Source organism: Ceratosolen solmsi, unplaced genomic scaffold (assembly GCF_000503995.2).
Source record: "Ceratosolen solmsi marchali unplaced genomic scaffold, CerSol_1.0 scaffold28, whole genome shotgun sequence".
NCBI lineage: Eukaryota > Metazoa > Arthropoda > Insecta > Hymenoptera > Agaonidae > Ceratosolen > Ceratosolen solmsi.
Genome location: NW_011948429.1, coordinates 846,088 through 869,114, shown reverse-complemented (window position 1 = coordinate 869,114; position 23,027 = coordinate 846,088). Strand labels below are relative to the sequence as shown.

At 25.3% G+C, this 23,027-nt stretch overlaps 1 protein-coding gene across 1 annotated transcript in view; it reads left to right on the top strand.

Annotated features, from left to right (window-relative positions):
• Fstl5 (follistatin-like 5) overlaps window positions 1-23,027 on the top strand; it is a 326,084-nt gene that overhangs the window by 244,284 nt on the left and 58,773 nt on the right. The window contains exon 3 of the mRNA XM_011501504.1: window positions 2,117-2,221. Coding sequence (XP_011499806.1) covers window positions 2,117-2,221 — 105 coding nt within the window. The remainder of the gene's footprint in view (window positions 1-2,116; window positions 2,222-23,027) is intronic.

Below are 23,027 nucleotides of genomic sequence, written 5' to 3'. Positions count from 1 at the left end.
ATTTATTTTAGATATTTTATAAGCGAATTGTCAATCTTTTTATTCCCAAAATGATTTTTATACACTTTTTTAAATATTTTATTTAATACATTAATATTATTTATTATTACTACAAATAATAAAGTATACAAGTGCGTAGACACATGCGTCTAAAATAATAAAATAACAAATCGGACTTTAATCATGAAAGACAGTGTAATTGATACAAAGAAAATTAACAATTATTAGTACACTGTACGAACCGAAAACCATAAGTATTATTTGAAATTTGAAGCAAAAAAATTCCAATTTAATGTTTTGAAGACATTGATTTCTTCAAAATTCAATATTTTTGTAATGAACTATCTTTTTCCTAAAAATAATGTATTAATAAAATAATCAAAATAGTATGAGAATAATTAAATTGATTAATTAAAAATAATTTTATTTGCAATCTGTTTTTTCGTATTCAATATTTGATTTAGCGAAAGAGTTTTTACTAATTATACACAAAAATTCTTACGAAAATATAAAATTCATTTTTTCATCAAGCGCTAAAGTTTTATTAAGGATTAAGATAATTATGAAAAAATTAATTTTAGTGTAAGATATTCATTATAATGTAAGGAATATTCATTTAGACAATTAGTCAAGAAATATTTTATTTAAAAAAATAATTATTTTTTTAAAGGATAATTAGACTAAATATATAAAAGATTTTCATCAGAAAGGAGAATTTTTTCGCTGTATTTTATTTAAAAAATTTGCCATACACTAGAAATAGAATTTATTCATTACGTATTCATAGTATTCATATTATATCATGTGTAAGTGAGTGCACTGTTTGAAAAGAATAGAGATATCCAAATTTCATACTTTATATAATTACCCGTAGGAGTAAATAAGAATTAAAACTTTATTAATGCAATTATGATAATCGATGTGATAATCATAAAATCCATGTCATCGGATCCGTTAAGTAACACGAAAACTCATTATATCTAGGAAATTATAGCTTATTTTTCATCAGCCTCGCATATATATTATGCCTATCAAAAGTATATTGTTATTAATAATAAATAAATTTAATTGAAAATTATAAATAAATAATTGTGACCAAGAAAATTAATGAATATATTGCAGAAGAAGACATTCAATATTTTTAAATATTTGAAATTTTAATTCTACTTCGGAAAATTAAAACTTTTTCATAATATTTGCGTCTTAGTAGTTAATTTTTGAAAATTATTGTAGTTATATCACAAAATCTATGGCTATTTTATCCCAAAATACTATTACGAAGATAGAAAATTTTGCAATAAAGATTAACTACATAAAAGATAGAAACATTATCGATTAGCTTTATCAATACGCATATGAACTATTCTCTGGTAATTCGTAACTTAGGGAATGTTAATGTAGAATCTAGAATTATTCGCAAGTGAAGAGAGTGTCAGCGAATCCGCAATCTCTACACGTATACGCATATACGTACATAAGTATGTCTGTTCGTAGTGGAATTGCAAACTGATTTTACATTCAGTAGCTAGAAATCGTAGTAAAATACATTCGCCGGAATTCGAAATATTTCTCTCGTGTAATGCTTCATGCAGTACCGTTTGAATATTTAGATTCTATGCATCTCCATGAAATGTGTGAATTACTAATTGATAATTTGAGTTTCTTACGGAAAGATCAAATACTGTGTGAAATTAAAAAAAAAAAAAAAAAAAAATGTATCGTTGAAATGACGAGTTTTTAATTAAATAATAAAGTGTCGGTTGGGCAACAAGTGTTATATATATATATATATATATATATATATTAATAGTGTCAATAAAAATTAATAATAGTATTTTTAAATATTTCTAATTTTTTATGTCGATAGTTATTCTCGATAGACAATTGCTATGTTCTTGATAAATGGCTTTAACAAATTGTCAACACTTCAAACAGACATTCTAAAACTTCAGGATTAAAATAGAATTTTCATAGCGAAATAGCGAAATTATAAAATACATACTACATTTTTTACCCTTTATCTCACTCCATCCAAGTCGCATAAGCAAAATAGTCTAAGATTCTACTCCATCCATGGCTAGCAAAAGTTTTAATCGCCATATAAATGTGTTTGCAGATGTTACCAGAGAAGAGCAAAGCGACGTCCTTCGCTTCGAGGCTAATGGTCCTGCTACTGCTGCTCCTTGCCAGCTACGTCGCCGGGGATTCTCCTCATTACAAGGTGAGTGATTCGAGGCCGCGGAATGCGATTAGTCAGTCATCCTCGCTACGAAATTGCGATTACTCCCGATTCCCGGGCGTCGACAAAAAGCCAAACGACGCCCTCGCGCAAGGATGAAGATTAACGAAGAGCCAAAGTGACGAAAGGAGATTATAAATGCTGATTAATTGCTTAATAAGTGGCCGACTGGGGTAGCTCTTTGGTGTTGGTTTGTATTAGCTTGTCTCTAATACTTCGCATTCGTCGGTGTGCAAAGTTTCAGCACGGAGATTACGAGCCGCAGTCGACATTGCGAAAGTAGAATAATTATATGTGGACCAAGTATTATGGTTCTTAAAGACAATTTCATGGGGAATTAAGTTTGATTTTCTTGGCTAATCATGTAATTATAAGATGATAAGATTCATTAAAAGTACGAATTTTTTAAAAAATCTTTTTAATACTTTGCTCTAAGAATTCTGATAGATAGTTTTTATTATGAAATTCCGATGAAGTACAATAAATATTCATGATAAAAGTGAATCATTATTTTTATGTCACCATTGCTTAATAATCTTTTCGTGTCTCTTCTTTTTACCAAGGCTTTGACAAAAATTATATTATACATCATTTACAGCTAAGACGGATGGTATTATTATCTCAAATTACATCATTTATACATCTGTTTTACATAATCTATCAATTTAAGAGTCATCTATGATTTAAAAATGTAAGAATGAAATTTAAAAAGCATTTTCATTTAAAGTAATATTTCAAATATTACTTACTTCATTAATTTCAAACAAGTTAAATACAATAATGCAATGTACTCATTACAATGAAGAACACTTAACAAATCAGACGAGGAGTTTAAAAATATTTTAAAGCTTAAAGTATAAATATATAATAAATTATAATATTTCAAAGTCAGATGCATAATTATTGTAATTATAAATTATAAATATATAACATTAAGTAAATTTATTTACAGTGATTTATTATTATTACTTTTACGTATTTATTATAATTATTCATTTACATGTAGCAGAGTGAAAATCATTTTTATGATTATTAATACAAATTATTAAATATTGTTTCTAAATACATTGTCGTTTTTCTTTTTAAACTAATAAAACGTAAAACAAATGGTCACATAGATTAATTGAAATGTTATAAAATTATTTTAACAAATATAATAAATTTTTAATTTACTTATTAATTTATTTTAATTTTTATGTATATTGTCACTCATCTTTTAAAAAAAAAAAAAAAAAAAATGCCTTGTTCGTAACATTTTTTTCGCAGCCGACAATAGTTATCGTAATTAACTATTGAAACGTTGATTACGAAATACTAAAATTTTTGCTAAATTATAAACTTATATCTTCTTACGTAAAAGAAGTTGAAATTTATTCATAAATTTATTGTAAAAATAAAGTAATTTCACCTCGATATCTAATTAGCATACAAACTTTATAATACTATTTTATTGTCTTCATAAAATATTGTAAAAAAATTTTTAATATATTTGCACGAACTTGTAATTATGAGCTCGCATTGTAATCTAAAATATGCGATAAATTAACTATATTGATATACTTTATTACATGTTAAGTTATTAAATACGAATTACTAATTTCGCAATTATTAAATGTATTATAGATTCCGGATATAATAAAGGAAAGCGAGCGGAAAAGCCTGACTGACTCGGATCTATAAAATGTATACGCAGAAAAGTTTGATATTCGAATGTTCACTAATCGTGGAGCAAAGTTTGTCAGAATAGACGATTTTCTCGCTTCAATGCTTCGTTTTTATCACTATTCGCTAAAACTGCATAAAACTTATAACCGACTCTAATTACTTTAAAGGTAGAACTGCACTTTTGTAAGTTCATTAGCGATGTGTGAATGTAATGCCGCATCAGTTACTTCATAAAAACGTGCTTTAATGCATCACTTACTTTGATTCCTTACGTTTATTTTCAAATACTTAAGCCGCAATTGAATAAAAAATTAATTATTTTAATAATGAGTTTTCAAGATTTTTGTGTTCAAACATTCGGTCGGTAGAACGTGATTTAATCAAACATATAATTTACGTACGTTTGTGAAATAGGAAATAAAAATAATTTCAATAACTGTTAAAATATTTAGCATTAACTATTTTACATACTATATATATATATATATATATATATATATATATATTCATACGATAAACGTTCTAATATCAAATAATTCCACCATTCTTTTTTTTCTTCTTTTAATTATCATTTCAACTCAAATACACATTCGATATTGACAATAGTTAGATGAAAACAGTTGAATTAAATATTTATCATTTATCATCATTTATTTATCATCTTCGATACTACATATTGCATATATATATATATATATATATATATATATATATATTTAAAATTATTAAAAATTCTTTTACTCTTTACTACCCTTCATTAATTAATTATTTTTAAAATCATTTATAACGCAAGGAATTGTCTTCGAATGCTATTATTACTCAATACGTTATCACGTAATTTTTTTAAAAAATTCAAGCACAATATGCACCTCTAGCAGAACTTTTTCTGAAAAAGTATTAATGATTCTTAACTATTTTAATATTTATATATAAAAAAACTTCTGAATTAATTATAATTAAATAATTAAATGAAAATAAAAAGGAAGTAATGTTATAAATTAATAATGAAATGAATTTTATAAATGAGAATTCAAGAATTGCATTATATTCAATATTTTTTATGTATCATAAAGCAATTAAATTTTAGTTTTATTTTATTAAGCATTTGTTATTATACAATTATCATTGCCCAATACAAATTCTTCTTTCATTACATTAAAAAATTCAATTGTAATTTTATAATAAGACTATTTATTAATCCTATAATACTAAGAATTACAAAATGATTATCATAATATAATTTAAATATATTATATTAATACAAAATCATTGCTAAAACCAGTGGTTAGTTAAATCCATTGTAATTGAAATTTATGAATATTATAAAAATCTTATCAAAATAATATTCCTTTATAATTTTTACATGAACGTGTACCATGTTGAAATCAGATTTCACACTTTATACAAGCATATAATAAGTCATAAGCAATAATTAGTTTTAATAAAAAATGATTTGAAAAATTACCTGCCGTAAGGAAACCTGCTGTCGACTCTAAATTAAACACTTAATTCTACAATTTTTTCGACCAGAGGAAGTACAATGTAAAAAATATAAAGTCTCATGGATTTTCGTTGCATCCACTAGACTGGCAAGTGACAGATGTATCAGTCTCGTGAATTTATATTTCAGTTTTAGTCCTGGCTAACGTATCTACACTTTTCATTGCTTTTCTTTTGTTTCCATTTTTTAATTTTAACACTAACCTGGCCTATTTAAAGAAAAATGGTGGTATTCTATTTCACGGGGTATATTTATCGAACTAATATTTTATCATAATTTTGATTAAAAAAAAAGAACCTATTATTGCTCGAATTAAAATATGTATATAATTAGAATAAGCAATAGTTTAAAAATAATACCGAATCAAGATATATTGTTACTAAATTTAATTCAAATTATTTTAGTACAACTTTTCCTCGGATAAAGTAGATTGCTTTATACAATTAAAACTCATTCGCGGTTAATTATTTATTTATATATTGCGATTAACATTTAATAGTAATTATTCTAAATATTTCAATATGTACATGAAAATAAAAATAATTACGCAATATATATAAAATGAAAAAATGTTACTTTACCATTCAGTCGAAATCATTAATCCTGTGTAACAAAAATTAAAGTTTCTACTGAAAAATTATTTATGTTTCTTAAAAAGTGTTTAAATATAATTTAAAATAAAATTTCTTAATGCCATTTGGCTAATTAATTAATTTGACCAAATATAGTTATGCTAAAATTTTAAAATTAATAAGTTTTTTATAAGATTATCTGTACAATTATCGATTTGTTCAAGACAAATTTTTAATTGTCTAACTTCTATGCATAAAATTTTAAATATATAAAAGAAATATTAATTGTGCTACTGAAATTATTTTAATCATACAAAAAAATGTGCAAACCAATTATAAAATTCTAGAAAAAATAAATTTATTATTATAAAAGTCACATTAACAATAAAAATTAATTCAGTTCTTACGATTTTAAAATTCAATTTAATTACATTTAGATTAAAAATTACATCTAATAATTCTTGCCTTTTTTAAAATAATTATATTCTATTGTCCTCTTGCACATCGTCTACTATAAAAAACAAATTAGTAGAAATTCTGAATTTTCACAAGGAAATATCTCAAAAGCTTCTACTATCTTATTCTGTAAGATGAATTTATAACAGAACGATAACTGTACACTCTCGGGCCTCACTGAGCGCAATTACTTTAATTATTCCTATTATGAAACTAACGAGCTTAACTTTGATCATGACACGGCGCGGAGGAGAGAAAAAGAGGAAAACAACTTTCTCTCAACCCTTCACACCATTACCTCTCTTTTTCCTCATCGTGTCCTTTTTCTCCTAGACTTGCATACCTTATGCTCATATTACCATATATGAACGTCACAACCTTCAAAAGGAAATTTCGAAGGGAAAGACATGGGAGTAAAAGAAGGAAAAATAAACTCACCAGGGAGTGTCAACTATTAAAAAGGTGCAAGAGTCGAAAAGATTCGTTGCTCCGGAAAAAATATTTTTATTCCTTTCCTTATCTTTATAAGAGATTTCACATGGACCATCCAACTGCCTTGACTAGCAAGTCCTTTTTCACGTATTACCATTACATATTAATATCGGGATAATATTTATAGATTTAATAAATTATTACCAATAATACGTATATCCTATCTAACCTACTTAAACAAAGTTGTTATATTACATGATACATTCAAATTTTAAATTAAATACATACTTAATAAAACTAATTATTAAGTAAATTTTATATCATTTCCACGGAATAATTGGCAAATAAACAGCAAGACAACGAACGATATCGGAAAACAATTTAAATTATTTATAAATTTATGAAATATAATATGTATTTGGAATAATTAAAATACAATTTACTAAAAATTAATAAATTATTGTTACGTTGGCAATCACATAGTTTGTTATCGTAATTGATTTAATGTGAAATATAATATAGTAGTACAACATAAACATTTTTCAGGATAAAAAATATGTTTTGAAATAGGAATAAATATATAAATAGTCACCTATTAGTTGATTATTTTACTGCATTTTTATTATTAGTTTAAACTAGCAATCAATTAATATAGATATACTTATTTGTTACAACCTCTTTTAATTACTCAAGTACATTCATTACATCAGAGGGGCAAAAAAAAACAAAGTTTTATCTGGGTCACTTTGTTTCAAACGCTCACACTCCAAAAACAAACGGTTAAAACTAATTTTTTTCTTCTTTAATATTATACGGGATGTAGAAGTATAAATCTTTGTGCAATTAATTTGAGAAACAAGTAAATATTGACAAGTTATCGAGTACATCTTATATCCCTTTTATCTATATGTGAATTTCATTTCTCTTTTGCTGTAAAATAGTTAAAAATAGTTAAAAAAAAAAAAAGAATTTATTTTATATCAATATTATTAGTTATTAATGAAATTTTACTTGATAATATGTATTCTTTCTTTCAGTTAGCATAAAATTATAAAGTTTTAATTTGTAAATGAATTTTTTTTCTTTCTATTAATAAAATTACTAATTACAGTCAAATATTTGTAAGTCAAATTTTAAAAAGGAAAAATACAACTTTTTTTATAAAATCTTCGCTTTTAGTTAAAATATATAGAATAGAACCTTAATTGTATGAGCCAACAAAATTAAATAATTTTCTAATTATTAAATAAAGCAGTATAATAGTAATGAATAATAATAATTAAGCTTTTTTTTTTTTTTAATAAAATTGCTAATTTCTGAAAACATAAGCTATAGAAAACGAATAAATTTTGAGGTGTAAATTGCTTATAGTTGCAAAAAACTATGACTAGCTACACTAATCTCGAACTATATACTAAATTATTAATAATAATTAAAAATTTGCGTTTTCTCTCCAAATTTTATAGTTCGAATTTAGTTTTACAGAGTAAAATTTCAGTATCGCAACGAAAAAGTTTACTTTTAGAAAATCAACGTTAATTTCATCTGCAGCACCATTTACTATCTGCAACACCAATACTATTTACATGTTTCACTCACTGTAATAAATACTTTACCTTTTATACTCTCAACAACATGAATTCTGATTTTAAAAAAGTATTATTTTCTTTCATAATATGGCAGCTTTTAAAATTAGGATAAGTTTAAGCTAGAATATAATGAATAATAGTTAAGAGAATTATGAGTAAGTAATATACGAATATAATTGAGGATTATTCATTAGAAGAAATGAAGGTTATACATGAAAATAATTGTGATATTAAGTTCTGACTTATTAATTTTATTAAACTTGTTAATTAAAAAAGGCATTTGAACCTTATCATTAATGATAGTTTCTATTTACTTCAAAACTTTTCCCAATAGATCAAACTTTCAATCTAATATTTTAATAAAATTGATATTTAAACATTTAAATAATAGACACTTTGATTGTAAGTGTTGATATTACGTTATGGCTCTCCCTAGTCTCTCATTCATTTTATCTCTCTTTCACCGTCTCTATTTTTTTTTCAAAAATTAATAATTAATTTATAGATAAATTTTTATATTATACTATATTTTTATCCTGATTAATTTCTTTTTAAGCTTATATATTAATCCTAACTTCCATTATATTTGTATTTATTATTTTTAAGAATAATTAATCTAATAAAAATTCCTACTGATCTATTAGAGAGTTCATCACGAGCATTATGTTACTTAAAAATAATATTATTAAAAAAAAAAAAAAAAAAAAAAAAATAAACTCATACCTACTCACATCTATAAAATCTATGAAACTGAATCAAAACAATGAAAACAATAAAAAAATGTATATATTAATAAAAAATAACAAAGTTATTATACATATGAATGATAGTATTATGATTTAAAGAAAGAATTTGATTTTTATTTTATCCATTAAAAAATATTAATTTTCAAGCTTTATATTTAAAGAAAATAAATATATTTAAGATTTTATAAATATATGAAAAATTGAATGAAATATATCAAAAAGTCATTCAATAGGATTCAATTTGAATGCAAATATCAGAAAAAATATATATTCATAAATATATTTGTCTTACTGTAATTTATTTATATGATTTATTAAAATGTTAAAGCAATCATAAACAAATGTAATAGTCATTTTACATATAATATATTCGCAAATTACATATATAAGGAAATATGTTAAAGTAATTATTGTTATAATTTTTTCAAAATTTATCTTGTATAATTTACTCTATTCCTGAATTGTATTGAAAAATAATATACTGCATTCATGAAAAATATATAATAAAGAATCAAAAACTGTTTGTCGTATATTGGTATTTTAATATAAAATACCAACCTCCGATCTACTTATTTTACATGCGATTTTAGCGAATGTTCGCGATATTCCGTATACATAGGCATACATAGACTGCTCCCCCGAGGCATTGATCAAAATCGATTTGATTTTTTGCACGTTTCCTATGAGTTTTTCGGATTTTTCACACTAACGTTGCGCGCAAGCAAAATCTTTTGCGACCAAATCGAGGAATATAAAAAAAAAAAGAGGCAAGTTATGGATATGCTTAAATTTACATTTTAAGCGACTCGACGCTCGTTGATTGTAGAAAATCGCTTTGATATAATACCGTAATTTCCAAATTAGATTTAACTGTGTAAATAGAAAAGTTCAAAAATAAAGAGTTGGTGAGGAAATCGTGATAAGAACAATGTTTACTACTGTTTGATACTGGTAGTCGGGCATTAATATTACTCGACTCCACGGCTTTTATATAAACTTTATGAACATGTTCAGGTAAATCGTAAAGTAATTTAAATGAAATTTAGAGAAAAATTCAGAACATTATAAAAGATCTTAATAATATAACAAGATTAATTTATAATTCAAAAAAAAAAAAAAAAACAAAAAAACAAAAAAATTATAAATAAAAGGATGTTGTAAAATCTATTCATTCCCTGAGAAGTGCAAAGCTCACAAAGCATATGATAATTTCAAATTATTTTCTATCAGCCAACAAGAACGTGCGTGCGTGCGTGCGTGCATGTTTGCACGCTAATAGTCAATTAATTTTAGAAAATAATAAACGATGAAGGTTTTAGAATAGAAATTTATTGCCGGCAATTCTTAGACTTCGACAACAGACATATTTAAAAGCGACCGACACAAAAATTTACCAAAAGCTTTCTTCATCCAATGCATCTGCACTTTTATGCACGCACGTGCCCATTATGCATGTAGTGCTCGAGCGCTATTGGTAGATGCAGCATATCTGCGATAATTTAGTGAGGCACGTATAACTCAATCGAAGGAAGTTTAAATCAATTGCACACCAACAACCGTATCATGAAGTTGAATTTACCAACTCTCTGGAATTTCACGCGTAATAAAGAAAAGTTTTACAAAGAAGTCGTATGTAGTTATTAATAGAGATAAATGCGCATTGTCAGGTGAAAAGTTCAAGGTATCGAGATTTTTATTTGTCGTTGAAAATCAGCAACTGACTTATAAATATGTGTTTAATATTATTACATTAACTCATTATTAAACGGTATATAACAAGGAATTCCATGAATAATTTACAAATACGTTAAAATGATACTTGTAGTTGTAATTATACAGTGTATACTACATGCTTTTTTCGTTGTATTCGCGATAATTGCAAAGTAATATCATATTCGTCGCTGTAAAACCAATATCTCTATTTTAGAAATAAACACAAGAAATCTCGAAATCTCAGAATTTTCTATAATTTCCATTTAGTATAATAGTATCATACAGTATAATAGATTTAATAGAATAAAAGAAACACCATCGAGAGAGAGAGAGAGAGAAGAACAGTAGCATTGCGTATATTGGTATATTTAAAATGTAGATTTTATCGACAGAATGAAAAACCACGAGAATTGACAAAATATATTATGAAAGCACGTTTAAGTAAAAGAGAAATATATTATGGAAATACAAATACTCGATTATTCTTCTGAGAATAGGAAAATGGGAGAGTAGAAAAGCGATGGGAATTTAATGCAAAACTTGCAAAATGAATCGATGAATTTTTCTTCCATACGATTTTCATATATGGCTGTTCATTACCACAATCAAACTGATGGCTTGAAAGGAAAATAATTTTTTCGCGTACGTGAATTACTTTATAAATATCGAACGGTCAATTGCACTTTATTCCCTACATATTTAAATGCAAAATCACTCAAATTGTTCTTCGAATGACAATGAGATTTACCGAATTCAATTTGCGTATTATTATAGAATAAATGAGCAGCATCGAGCAATCGTTTACTCTATACAAAGTATTTCATTTTATGTTTATGCATTAACTTTATTTTAATTTCTCACTATTAAAATAATAATACAAATATTTGCAATAATTAAAAGCATCGGAATAATTTTTACTAAATTTCATTACCAAATTTAATGAAGTTAAACGTTCTATTTTAATGCTTAAAAAGATATTTATTTTTATGTTAATTATTCTAATGAATCATTTATCACTTCCAACGCTCCATTTCAATTGCATTAAAATGTTTGCTTCTGTATTTGAAATATATATATATATATATATATATATATATATATATATATATATATATATATATATATAATGTTAATGTCCGGTCGATTTATGCATTTTTAATACTCTACATTATACTGGAAATTAATAAAAATGTTTTTCAATATTTAACTGACTCTATTAACATACTAGGAAAAATTAGATTGACAAGCTTTTTAACAATTTTACCCTCTCTGTTTACTGGTACTTAATTTCTTTCCGCTTTAGTAACTTTCACAAATGAGGAAAAAATTTCCACCAAGTGTATTTTTTCACGAGCTTTAAGAAGATTACCCGGTGGACTGAACAATGAGTTTCTTAAATATTCATAATTTCAGTTTTAGTTCCAAGCCAATCTGTCTACGGTAAATCGGGTTCTTATGAAATATATTTTCTCTTTCGCCCCCTATCGGCTTACTCTGTACACGGCTACGTCAACCATTCCTTTCTTCTCTTTTGTCAACATATTTTAGAACAGCGTCTCTTTCTCATTTTCTCTCGACCCTTTTCCTCCACTTTCCACTCCTTACCAATATTTTTCAAGAACGAGTACAATTTTATCAACGTTCCCTTCTCTTTACATATTCCATGATTTAACGGCAATGTTAATTTAATAAAACGACGATATTAAGAATAATAATATTTTTGCAATTGCATTTTTATAAATAAATATAAATTTTACAAATTACATATAAGCGAAATAAATAAAATAAAGCTTTCTAAGAATTGAAATAACTTTAGGTAATTTATTCTTTCGTAGCCCTTCCAAACTTCCTCCCAACCGAAAACAAATTAATCTTTTACTTTGCATTTCTTTTATAACGTACTAGCTACTACCAAGATAATACGCAGCCCATATTATCGCTCGTTCTTATTTTCTCAATTATCATTCAAAAGTATGTACAATGAAATATTCAACATTTGCAAAAAATCATTTGCATCATCATTAACTATCATTGGGTAATCTACATGAATCTAATTAAACATCAACTTGTTCTATAAATTTGAAATTCTGATTGTTTCTGACTTGATATTCTGCGCACCAAAATTTTTTGATTATTTTACCTGTGAACATCTATTTTATTTAATAATTATAAACTTAATACAATCAAATTAATTACTTGTTAAAGTTTCTATGAAAATATTTTAGATAAATAGAGTGTTAACATCATATAATTATCACATTTACGATATGTATGAATTTTTTACTTAATCAAGCTTATTAATTATATTAACATAATAACAGAAATATTATTTTCAAAAATTCAGTATATTTTATTCTGTGGACTTTTTTATTTTTGTCAAATAAGCTAGACTAACAATTGGAAAAAATATTTTGCTGGAAAAAATTCTTCTGTCTTACATTGAATAAAATGAAGAGATTAGGCATTTAAAATTATAAGTATAAAATATATTTTTCTTATTTTAATATGCATTTTTACGATATTTCTGGAATATTTTTCGTTATCTATCTTCACGATATATAATGTATAAATTAATAAAACGGACGGTAATAAAAGTTAACAATAACGTTAATCATGTAGATTAGAATAATCTTACTTTAGTCATTTTACTTTGCCTCATAATCTTCCTGCTGTCTACGTAAAAATATTAAAAAAAATTGTTTTTTTTCTTTTTTTTTTAAACACATTGATTATTAGAAACAACAATATCATGTCGTTTATGTATTTAAATTTCCAATTTTTAAATTAATTTGTTTTCGTTTTCGATTATTGTATTTATATATGCGTACTATCGTATTAATTAATTTTAAATTGAAGTATAAATTTCAGTTTCCATACTGATAAAAATTATAATTTGACGAGTATTTAGGCATAAAATTATTCTAGGACATTTAAAAATATTTATATTTATGAATACTAATGGAAAAATTAATATAAGAGTTGAATAATAATAAGATTAAAAAAATAGAAATAAATAACGAAAAAATGTCGTCATATAATAAATAGACCATATTACGACCATATTGTCACTTTTGAATTTTCTCTTATTAATTTGTAAAGACGGTAAAGTAAAAGGGAGTTAGTTAGTTACGTATCTGAGATAAAAATCAAAACAAAAATATTTAATATCGGATACGCATATATCCGAATTTCTTTAAGCTTTGATAATTCAAGCATTAAATTAGAATAAAAGAGAAAATTTCCATATTAAGTTCTCTACCATCTCACCATAATACGGAAATCTTATTTTCGCACTTGATTAACTCAGAAATAGAGAAGCTACAAAGCGTGGCAACGATGGTAAAAAATGAAAATTTGATGACGTAAGCATCGAATTATGTGCCATATTTCTTTACTTTGGCTCAGACGACGCAAAGTCTAATTCACACGGTCGACCGACAAAATAAATATACCAATTTCGTGAGTCACAAAGCATCTGAATATCGGCGTCCTTTCTATCCTAGGGCTGGACAAATATTACAGATGGTATTAATGGGAGTAGTTCGAAATTACTATCCTCTCGTCTCCTACTCATCCGATGAATATACTAACGTACCCCTGGCTCGCGTTTCCCATCTCCCTCCCATCATCCCCATCATCCCGCCTTTTTAGTAGGAAATTTGCATAACAAGTTCGGGCGCACTCCGACCTACGTCCCAATGTTTGTAGGCGAAACGCCGACGAGTCACAAGGAAAAGCGATATACAAGTTCTGAAGCGGCAGTCGCCTGCTGACGCACTTGGCACCGCTGATGTTCGATTGCAGAATCACCCAACACCTGCTAAATTTAAGCCTTCTGACCATTGAAAGGGATATTAGTCAATGAATGGGCGACATGCTTAGAATGCTTTCCCTCGACGGAAGTCAAAGGCGAAAGAGGCTTTCGGAATTTCCAATAATCAGATATCGGATAAAATCAACCGAATTGAGGGAAAAAGTTAAGTAAAAGTATGTTTTCGAAAAGGCAAAGATGCCAAGGTGTCAGTGATCCATATTCCATATTCTTCTTCTTCTTCTTCTTTTTTGTTACATCTTTAATCTTTTTATCTTTTTAACAGATTATAGCGGATAACGTATATCCTGTATACGTACATACAGGATAGAGTTTTGTATTATTTTCTGATGAAATTCTTGGAGCTTTCAATTTCAATTTATTGTGAATACCTTATTAGTATAGGCTTTGGCAAAAAAAATTTTTTAGATTATTATGTTAAATTATATTATCGTAGGTTCGACTGTGCATAATTTCTATCTTTCTCTCTCTCTCTCTCTCTCTCTCTCTCTCTCTCTCTATTATTAAATATGACAAAGATGCGTAAACATGCTTTGAGTAAAACTAGAAAATAATTCGAAAATAATAGAGAACATATTTTTAATCGTGTTGAATTTTTTTATTTTCGCTTCTTTTAATGTATCTGTGTACAAACACTCATTTACTTTTTAATGATTCTACGTTTTTTTTTAATTCGAATACTACAGATGGGAATTTACACTTGTATGTATTTTCTTTGTATTATAATAGAAAATTTATATATCCTCGATAAAGTAATAATTAAACGCCATGGCATTAACACAGTTTCTCTAAGTTTATCAACAAAAATCTTTACGTCATATTAATGTAACAACTATATGAAGCTTCATGACTTTTTTTATATCCTATAAACCTCATACTTAACCATATTTTTCCGTTAACCGGAATCCATTCGTCCTTTTCGTTTCATTATTATTATTATTATATTATTGTAACTAGGAATTTCACATTCATCGACGATTATACTATACGATTTTTATTTAAAAATAAAAGAATAATATTTTACAGCTAGCAAAGTACTTTGTCGACTTATTCTAAGATTCCGTTTTACCTTTGACAAATGAAAGCATTGCATTTTCGAGATATCCAATACAAACATTTATTTATGAATCCGTTGTATTTAGTATTATTCTAATAATTTATATGCTTTTAATCATTCCCATAATGATTGATATAAGTCATAAGCCTATTATTTTACGCTTATTCGGCAAGTAATAACGAAATAACGAAAATATTTTATTCTCAAATTATTATACGTATAATTGTAAATAATATAACATTTATAATTGACTTTAATCTAAAAAATTTTATCATTTGTTATTTTAATTTAAAGTTATTTAAAAATATAATGGAAATATAGGATACGTTTAAACAAAATTAATGTTAATACAACTTTACATCAAAATTACAGAAGAATTTTTAATCTCATATATTTAACCTTATATGAATGACTTTATTAGGATAATCTTTATATGAATTTATATTCTTTTATAAATCTGACAGAATATTTAAAGTAAAAAACATTTAATATTACTTAGTATTGAATCTAAGAACACATATAATATATAAAATATTGAAAATGGGATCAGTAATGATCGTGTTCGGAATTTATATTTAATTGTTTATTTAAAAGTTAGGATCCATAAATAGCGATAAATCAAATGAATAAAATAAAATAATAATTTTTATACATGCAAATAAAAATAGTACAACATGTCTGTGCGCATATTCGCTATAAAATACGACTATAAAAATAGATATTATGAATCTTTTGATGTTTTTTGAAAAATAAAATGTTTTCAGTATATATTTTCATTTATTTTCAAAATATAAAACTATGTTTGATGAAATTGGTCAAATATTCTAATTAGACATAATTTTAAATACATGGAAATTGTACTCCTGCTACATTGATACATCAATTATCCAATATATATCACGTAAAAATGAAAGAAACATCATTTCATCTGAAATACACATTAATAAGCACGAGCCACATAGCCATCATAACTTGCCCATATAGAAATAGTCGTTGGTGGTGTTCCACAATTATTGATTATCATATTGCAATACCTCAAAAACAATCCTTGTAATTCAGAGACTGATTTATCAAATATAGTTACCCAATTATTTTCACCAAATAGAATTCCAGTGTCTATGAACGTAAAGACTTGAACTATGGGTTTTTTGATTCGTGACTCTTTGTCTCCTCCGACATTCCCGCCAATATCTATATAAACTAATATAAAACTAACTTTCAAAATTTATTCAAAATAAAATATATTCTAAACGTCTGTTCCGTTGTCGGAGAGTTTAGTCGACAATACTTTATATAAATAATACAAATTCGTCATAATTATTTGAATATTTGAATAATAAGTAACAACAAATAAGAATGAAAATGAGCGAGTAACTGTTTAGATGATAGAACTAGCGTTAATAAAATCGTAAAAAATCTAATTTTGTAAGGACATTTTTATCATTATAAAATGTCGTGCGGTTTTATGTAGAGAGAGAAAAAAAAAGTGAGACTATTACTATGCTAAAGGCACGAGAGTAATCTCAATTGACTTCCGTATCTCATCGAGTAAACTGAAACTGAACTCCTATTGCCTCATAAAACGGGCCAACTGTCTCATGAATACATCTCACGCAGTCTTAACGAAGTCTTAACGAAGATAGCATAACATTAACTAAGTATATATAATGTATTTACTCCTAGCTTTATTGTCTAGATTAATCATTTATTACGAACAGTAACTGTAGCTTTTAATCGCACTGATAAGTTATCTAAGACGTCGTTCGCCCGTAATAGATTATTTGAAGTAATCAATGTACGAATAAAGTTGCACTATTAGAAAAAAAAAATCTATATTATGAGCACATTATTTATCTAAACAATATAAATAATATTGTCTATCATCTAATTATTATTTACTCCACTTTATAAATACCAATCTAATTCCATAATACTCGGCTGCCAGAAAATGCAAATGACATCGGAGAAGTGAATCGTTGTTGAAAGAAAGTAGAGGCCGAGCATCGTTACAAGCGTGTCTAATTTACTCGAGAGAACAGCTCCCTTCACTCAACTCACTTTCCCGCAACGAAGAGCCGCGAATACGATCCCCTAGGAGGCCGCACTTCCATAACGGCCATGACCATTTCGTGCACTGCCGCGAGCTCGTGCGGACGAGTCCTTGGTATAAATACTCTTCTAAGGATCATTGTCACGCGGACGTTTCTGCGAAGTTAGTTACTATTTTGTCTGAGCAGTGCGGAGGCAATTGCTTGTGATAACTGACGGATAAATTTATTGACTTGTAATATCAGTTGCGAGTATTGTTCCTTCCCCTAGTCTGTTGCGTGATTGTATAATTTACATAATCGTGCATGTCGGTGATTTGCTCCTTAATATTCTTAATATAGAACGCGGAAAAGGTCTTTCGTGAAACCCAAATGAAGTATTTTCGATGTGGTGGCAGTAATGTATTTATACAGAGAGTTCATTATTATTAAAAGGTAATCAAGTGTATTAACGCGAATCTAATTATTCCATAATAAATTATTTATAAAAATTGTATTTTATGATTTTATGTAATAATTAAATGAAAGTGAAAAAAAAACAAACATGGATTAGACACGAGGAACCTAATTGGTCCGAATGATTTTCATTTCTTTTATATTCATTAAAATTACAAACATCTATTAAATAACAAATAAACCATACTTACAAACATGGTATGCCGACCATCGATAATCAATTATACGAAAGTACTACTCGTTAATAAAATAAAATAACTCTGTTCTACTTCATTTATAAAAGGATTTTTAATTCAAACAAATACTATTCTCAATATCTCTTTACATTTTCTATATTATTGCAGCTTGAAAAATATCAATGCGTAAAATAATGTCATTTTATTTCAACACTGAACAATGTCACTTGTCGTTTTAATTGATAATAACTACGCAGTTCTGATTGTTTTCAAACTTCCATGGCCATCAACTTAGGAAGTTAGAGGCAAACTCTAATAAACTGTGGTAAATATCGAAATTGTACATTCCCAAATTAGTCATCTATTCATTCGAACGTAGAAGTTAAAGATTTTGAATAAAACCCATTCCGCATACATAAAGCTTATTTAATAAAATCATTAAATTATTTTACAATAGGTATCGATAACTAATAATAATATCGAGTGATAGCAACAAAATAATATAAATGCATGTCATGCCAATCTCCTATGTTTAAATTTTAAATATTATATACCCTTCAAATATTTATTAAAGTATATATAATTGCAATCAGTTTAATAAATATAACGATCATAGATTGTAACACTTTCATATTATTTAAATAGTAATAATAATATCGTAAAGATTTCAAATAATTTATTTAATGCTTATTCGCGAGAATACTTTTTTTAATCAACGTATTTAATTGTATTTAACAAAGACTATGTTAAAAGATTATATTAAAAATATTAAATTAATGATTTCACAACAACAATAAAACCTAAAAATCTTGAATTTTTATTATATGAGTAAATTCCTTCTCTTAAATATCTTTTTTTCAGTTGTGTATCTTAATTTTTTAATAGAACTTAAGAGTCACTTTTGAAAATTTTTGCATGTGTAAATATATATATATATATATATATATATATATAGCATTATTATTTAATGCTTTCCATACATTATATATGGAATTCCATTATATGAATGAATATGAATTTTATGAAGAATTATTGAATGAACATGAATTTTAAACAATTAGATATATCTATATTTCCTCTTATTTTATTTTTCTGCAATAACAATTGTCAAACTTAATTAAATCTTATAACTTCGTGTATAAATTATGCGAAAAATATGCGTTAAATTGATAATAATTCAGGATCTTAATTAATACTTACCGATGGTAAAAAATTCTGCATATTCCATGAAAAATGAAAATGAAAGTAAATTTAATAAATTTCAATTTGATAATGACCCCATGTCAAATTTTAGTTCAAAGTTGCTAGATTAATAGATCATAATATAATAGTTTTTATTACTTTTTAAAAATTATTTTAATAGAGATGAAATGATAGTTAATTCCGATACTATTATTTTTAAACGATTATTGAGTTATTAATATGACAGAAACTTGTTTGAAAATAAAAATTTATTTAATATTTTAAATATAATAGAAATTAATAGTAAGAAAATTCATTTTATATTGCATATAAATGAAACGAAATTTTACATTACGTATAAATGAATCCTTACAAATTATTAATTTTTAAAATCTCTGTAAATATTATGGCAATGTCTATTCGCCATACCTACAAATATTGTTTAATTTTTTGTTAATAAATGTTTATATCTCTACAATACAATTAAACAGACTTTTTTTAATGTGCTTTCGAAGATTTACATAAATATTGAGAACATTTTTCTATCGCATAGAAAACAAGTGTCGTATAAATTCACTCTGTTATGTTGCTTACACGCAAATAGACGTGAAAAAGTTTACATAACATTGTGATAGAATAATTAAAATAAAAAGAAATTAAACAATGTACTTCGTTCGAGACCTTAATACAAAAAAAAAAAAAAAATTGTGACATTAGAACCTTCTAAGAATAAGGGCAATACACTTACATCGTTAAAACTTAATTTCTTCCAGGTAAAATTAATAGGATGTACGGCTTATTAAAATTATAACTTTAATAAATATAATATACTTCACCCACTGAAATATTATTAATATTATAATATTACGTCTAAGAGTATATGAACTTTATGAGCGACTATAATTATGTCTCCACAGTTAAAATTTTATTTTTCGTCGTATTTCAAAACTTTCGCATTCATGAAACTATTAGAGACACATTTATTATCATTTATCATGTACATAATCAACAAGTTATTTTATTTTTTTGTTTTTATTTTATTTTTTTTTTTTTATTAATATCTACGAAGCCATTCAAAACTAATATTAATCATAAACTTTTTCATTGAATTCAAATTTCGTAATTTAATTATCATTTTATCGGCAAATATAAATAAAATTTAAAAATAGCATTTTATAATAAAATTATATAATATCCAATGAAGATTATAATTATAAAAAGAATCTGATAAATCTGATAAAGTTCTTTAAAATTTAATAAATGCAACTAGTACAGTGATAAGGATATTTTGTATATTTTACAAATAATGGAGCAACCTAATAAATCCAAATTGATTTATAATTATGATAAATTTACATAATTACTAAAATAAAGAAATAAAAATTACAATTAGAAATAATTATATCATTCAATGGGCTTAACAGTATCAAAAGTATATACTTATATAATGCAACGTACAAATATATTTGTCATACCACAAATTAAAATGAATGAACTTTCACGATTCAGGATAATCCTAAAGTTCCTCAGGTTTCGAACATATAATTTGACTGCAAACAAGAAATATTAATATATATAATAAAACAAATTTTATACAAGTAATTTTGCTCGAGTACTTTGAAACTACAGTATTGAACTGAAATATTAAAAGATACATTAACCATATTATCATCGAATGTACATAAATTCATTGCACTGCTTAACGCTTTTTTCGATTAAACATTGCAATAACGGTCGGCCGTTCCCTTTTATTATAACGCTATTCTTATTATCGAAATTCTCAAAGACTCTAATTAAAATAACACAAATATTTTTCATTTATCAATTATTCATCAGTTATTCGGCTATAACAAATATTTAATGCACTTAATTAAATTATTAAAAAATTTCCATCAATATACATTTATCGATGATAAATTTACCAATGAATTTATTAAAAAGATTACGAAATAAAGATTATGTGACATTATATAACAATTGTAATATGAATATGATATAAATTGTTTCCTTTTTAATTTTCAAAAATAAATAAAATAAAATGGAAAATCTAAGAGAATTGAATGCATAGAGCAGAATAGCATAGATTTAAAAAGAATAACACACTCGAGTGACAAGACCACTTGAAAATACTTTCGTTAAAAAATTTCAATACTTATAAAATTTAAAATAAATAAACGTTTTCACTTATCTGGAAGTATACGAAGATCATTGAATGAAAGCAGCTTTATCTATCGAAATAATGACCCATAACAATAACAGATTGATTAAGAGCTCCGTTGTAAATACTTATATAACATTAAATATGATTAATAATATAAGTTTATTCAAATTACTGATTATATGATTATATTTAATAATAATTATAGAAGGAATACGGTAATAAATATACGTATATATGTATCATGTGTATTTGTATACATATATATTAATTTATATATATTAATAGATAACAAAGACAAGAAATACAAGAAAGAAAGAAAAACCAATTCAGTTTTAAAGGCTTGAAGTATTTAGATGGTAATGAATAATAAAAGATAAGGAATGGAGTTTTCTATATAATTTATAATTTCATCTTTACATACTCGACGCTTATTATTATTTTATAATGATATATTTCATTTAAATATAAAATCGACATATAATTTACATTATTTATTTTTAGTGCATGAAACTTAATTTTTTTTTTTTAGTTAAAGGTCTTTAAAGACTATCACTATAGTGATAAGTCTTAATTAAAATGAACAGTATATTTCATGAAATAACTTTTGCAATTCTGGCTTTTCCTAAGTAATAGTAGAGATATTATTAATAATTATCAGTAAAATTGATAAAAAAAATTCGTAAATGTAATAGCCAAATATATATTTAATACTACTTTAATTTTAATCTTCAATAGTTTAACTAGAATAAATTTGATATAATAAACTTGTAATAATTATTCAGTGTCTTCTCAATGGATCATTAGATTATCATAAAATAAGATTTATTTATATAGTCTAAAAAAAAAAAAAAAAAAAAAAAGGTGATAAATGATAAAATCAACCATATATACTTAAATATTTTATTTATGGAATAAAACAGTCGCTTTTATGTTTGATTAAATATAATTGGAAAAGTTGTACTTTAACTATAAATTTATAATTTACTGTAGTAAAATGCAAAATCACACTTTCATAATAATGAACAACTTTTTCTTAAGCGCACAAATCAATTGTACATTAATTTAAGTTATCGTATTAATATATCTACTATAATACTTTATTTTTTATCTGTCGATCAGCTAGTTTTATCTAATGAATTATTAACAGGCGAGATAAAAGCTTAAACAAAAAACAAAAAAAAACAAAAAAAAAACAAAAAAAA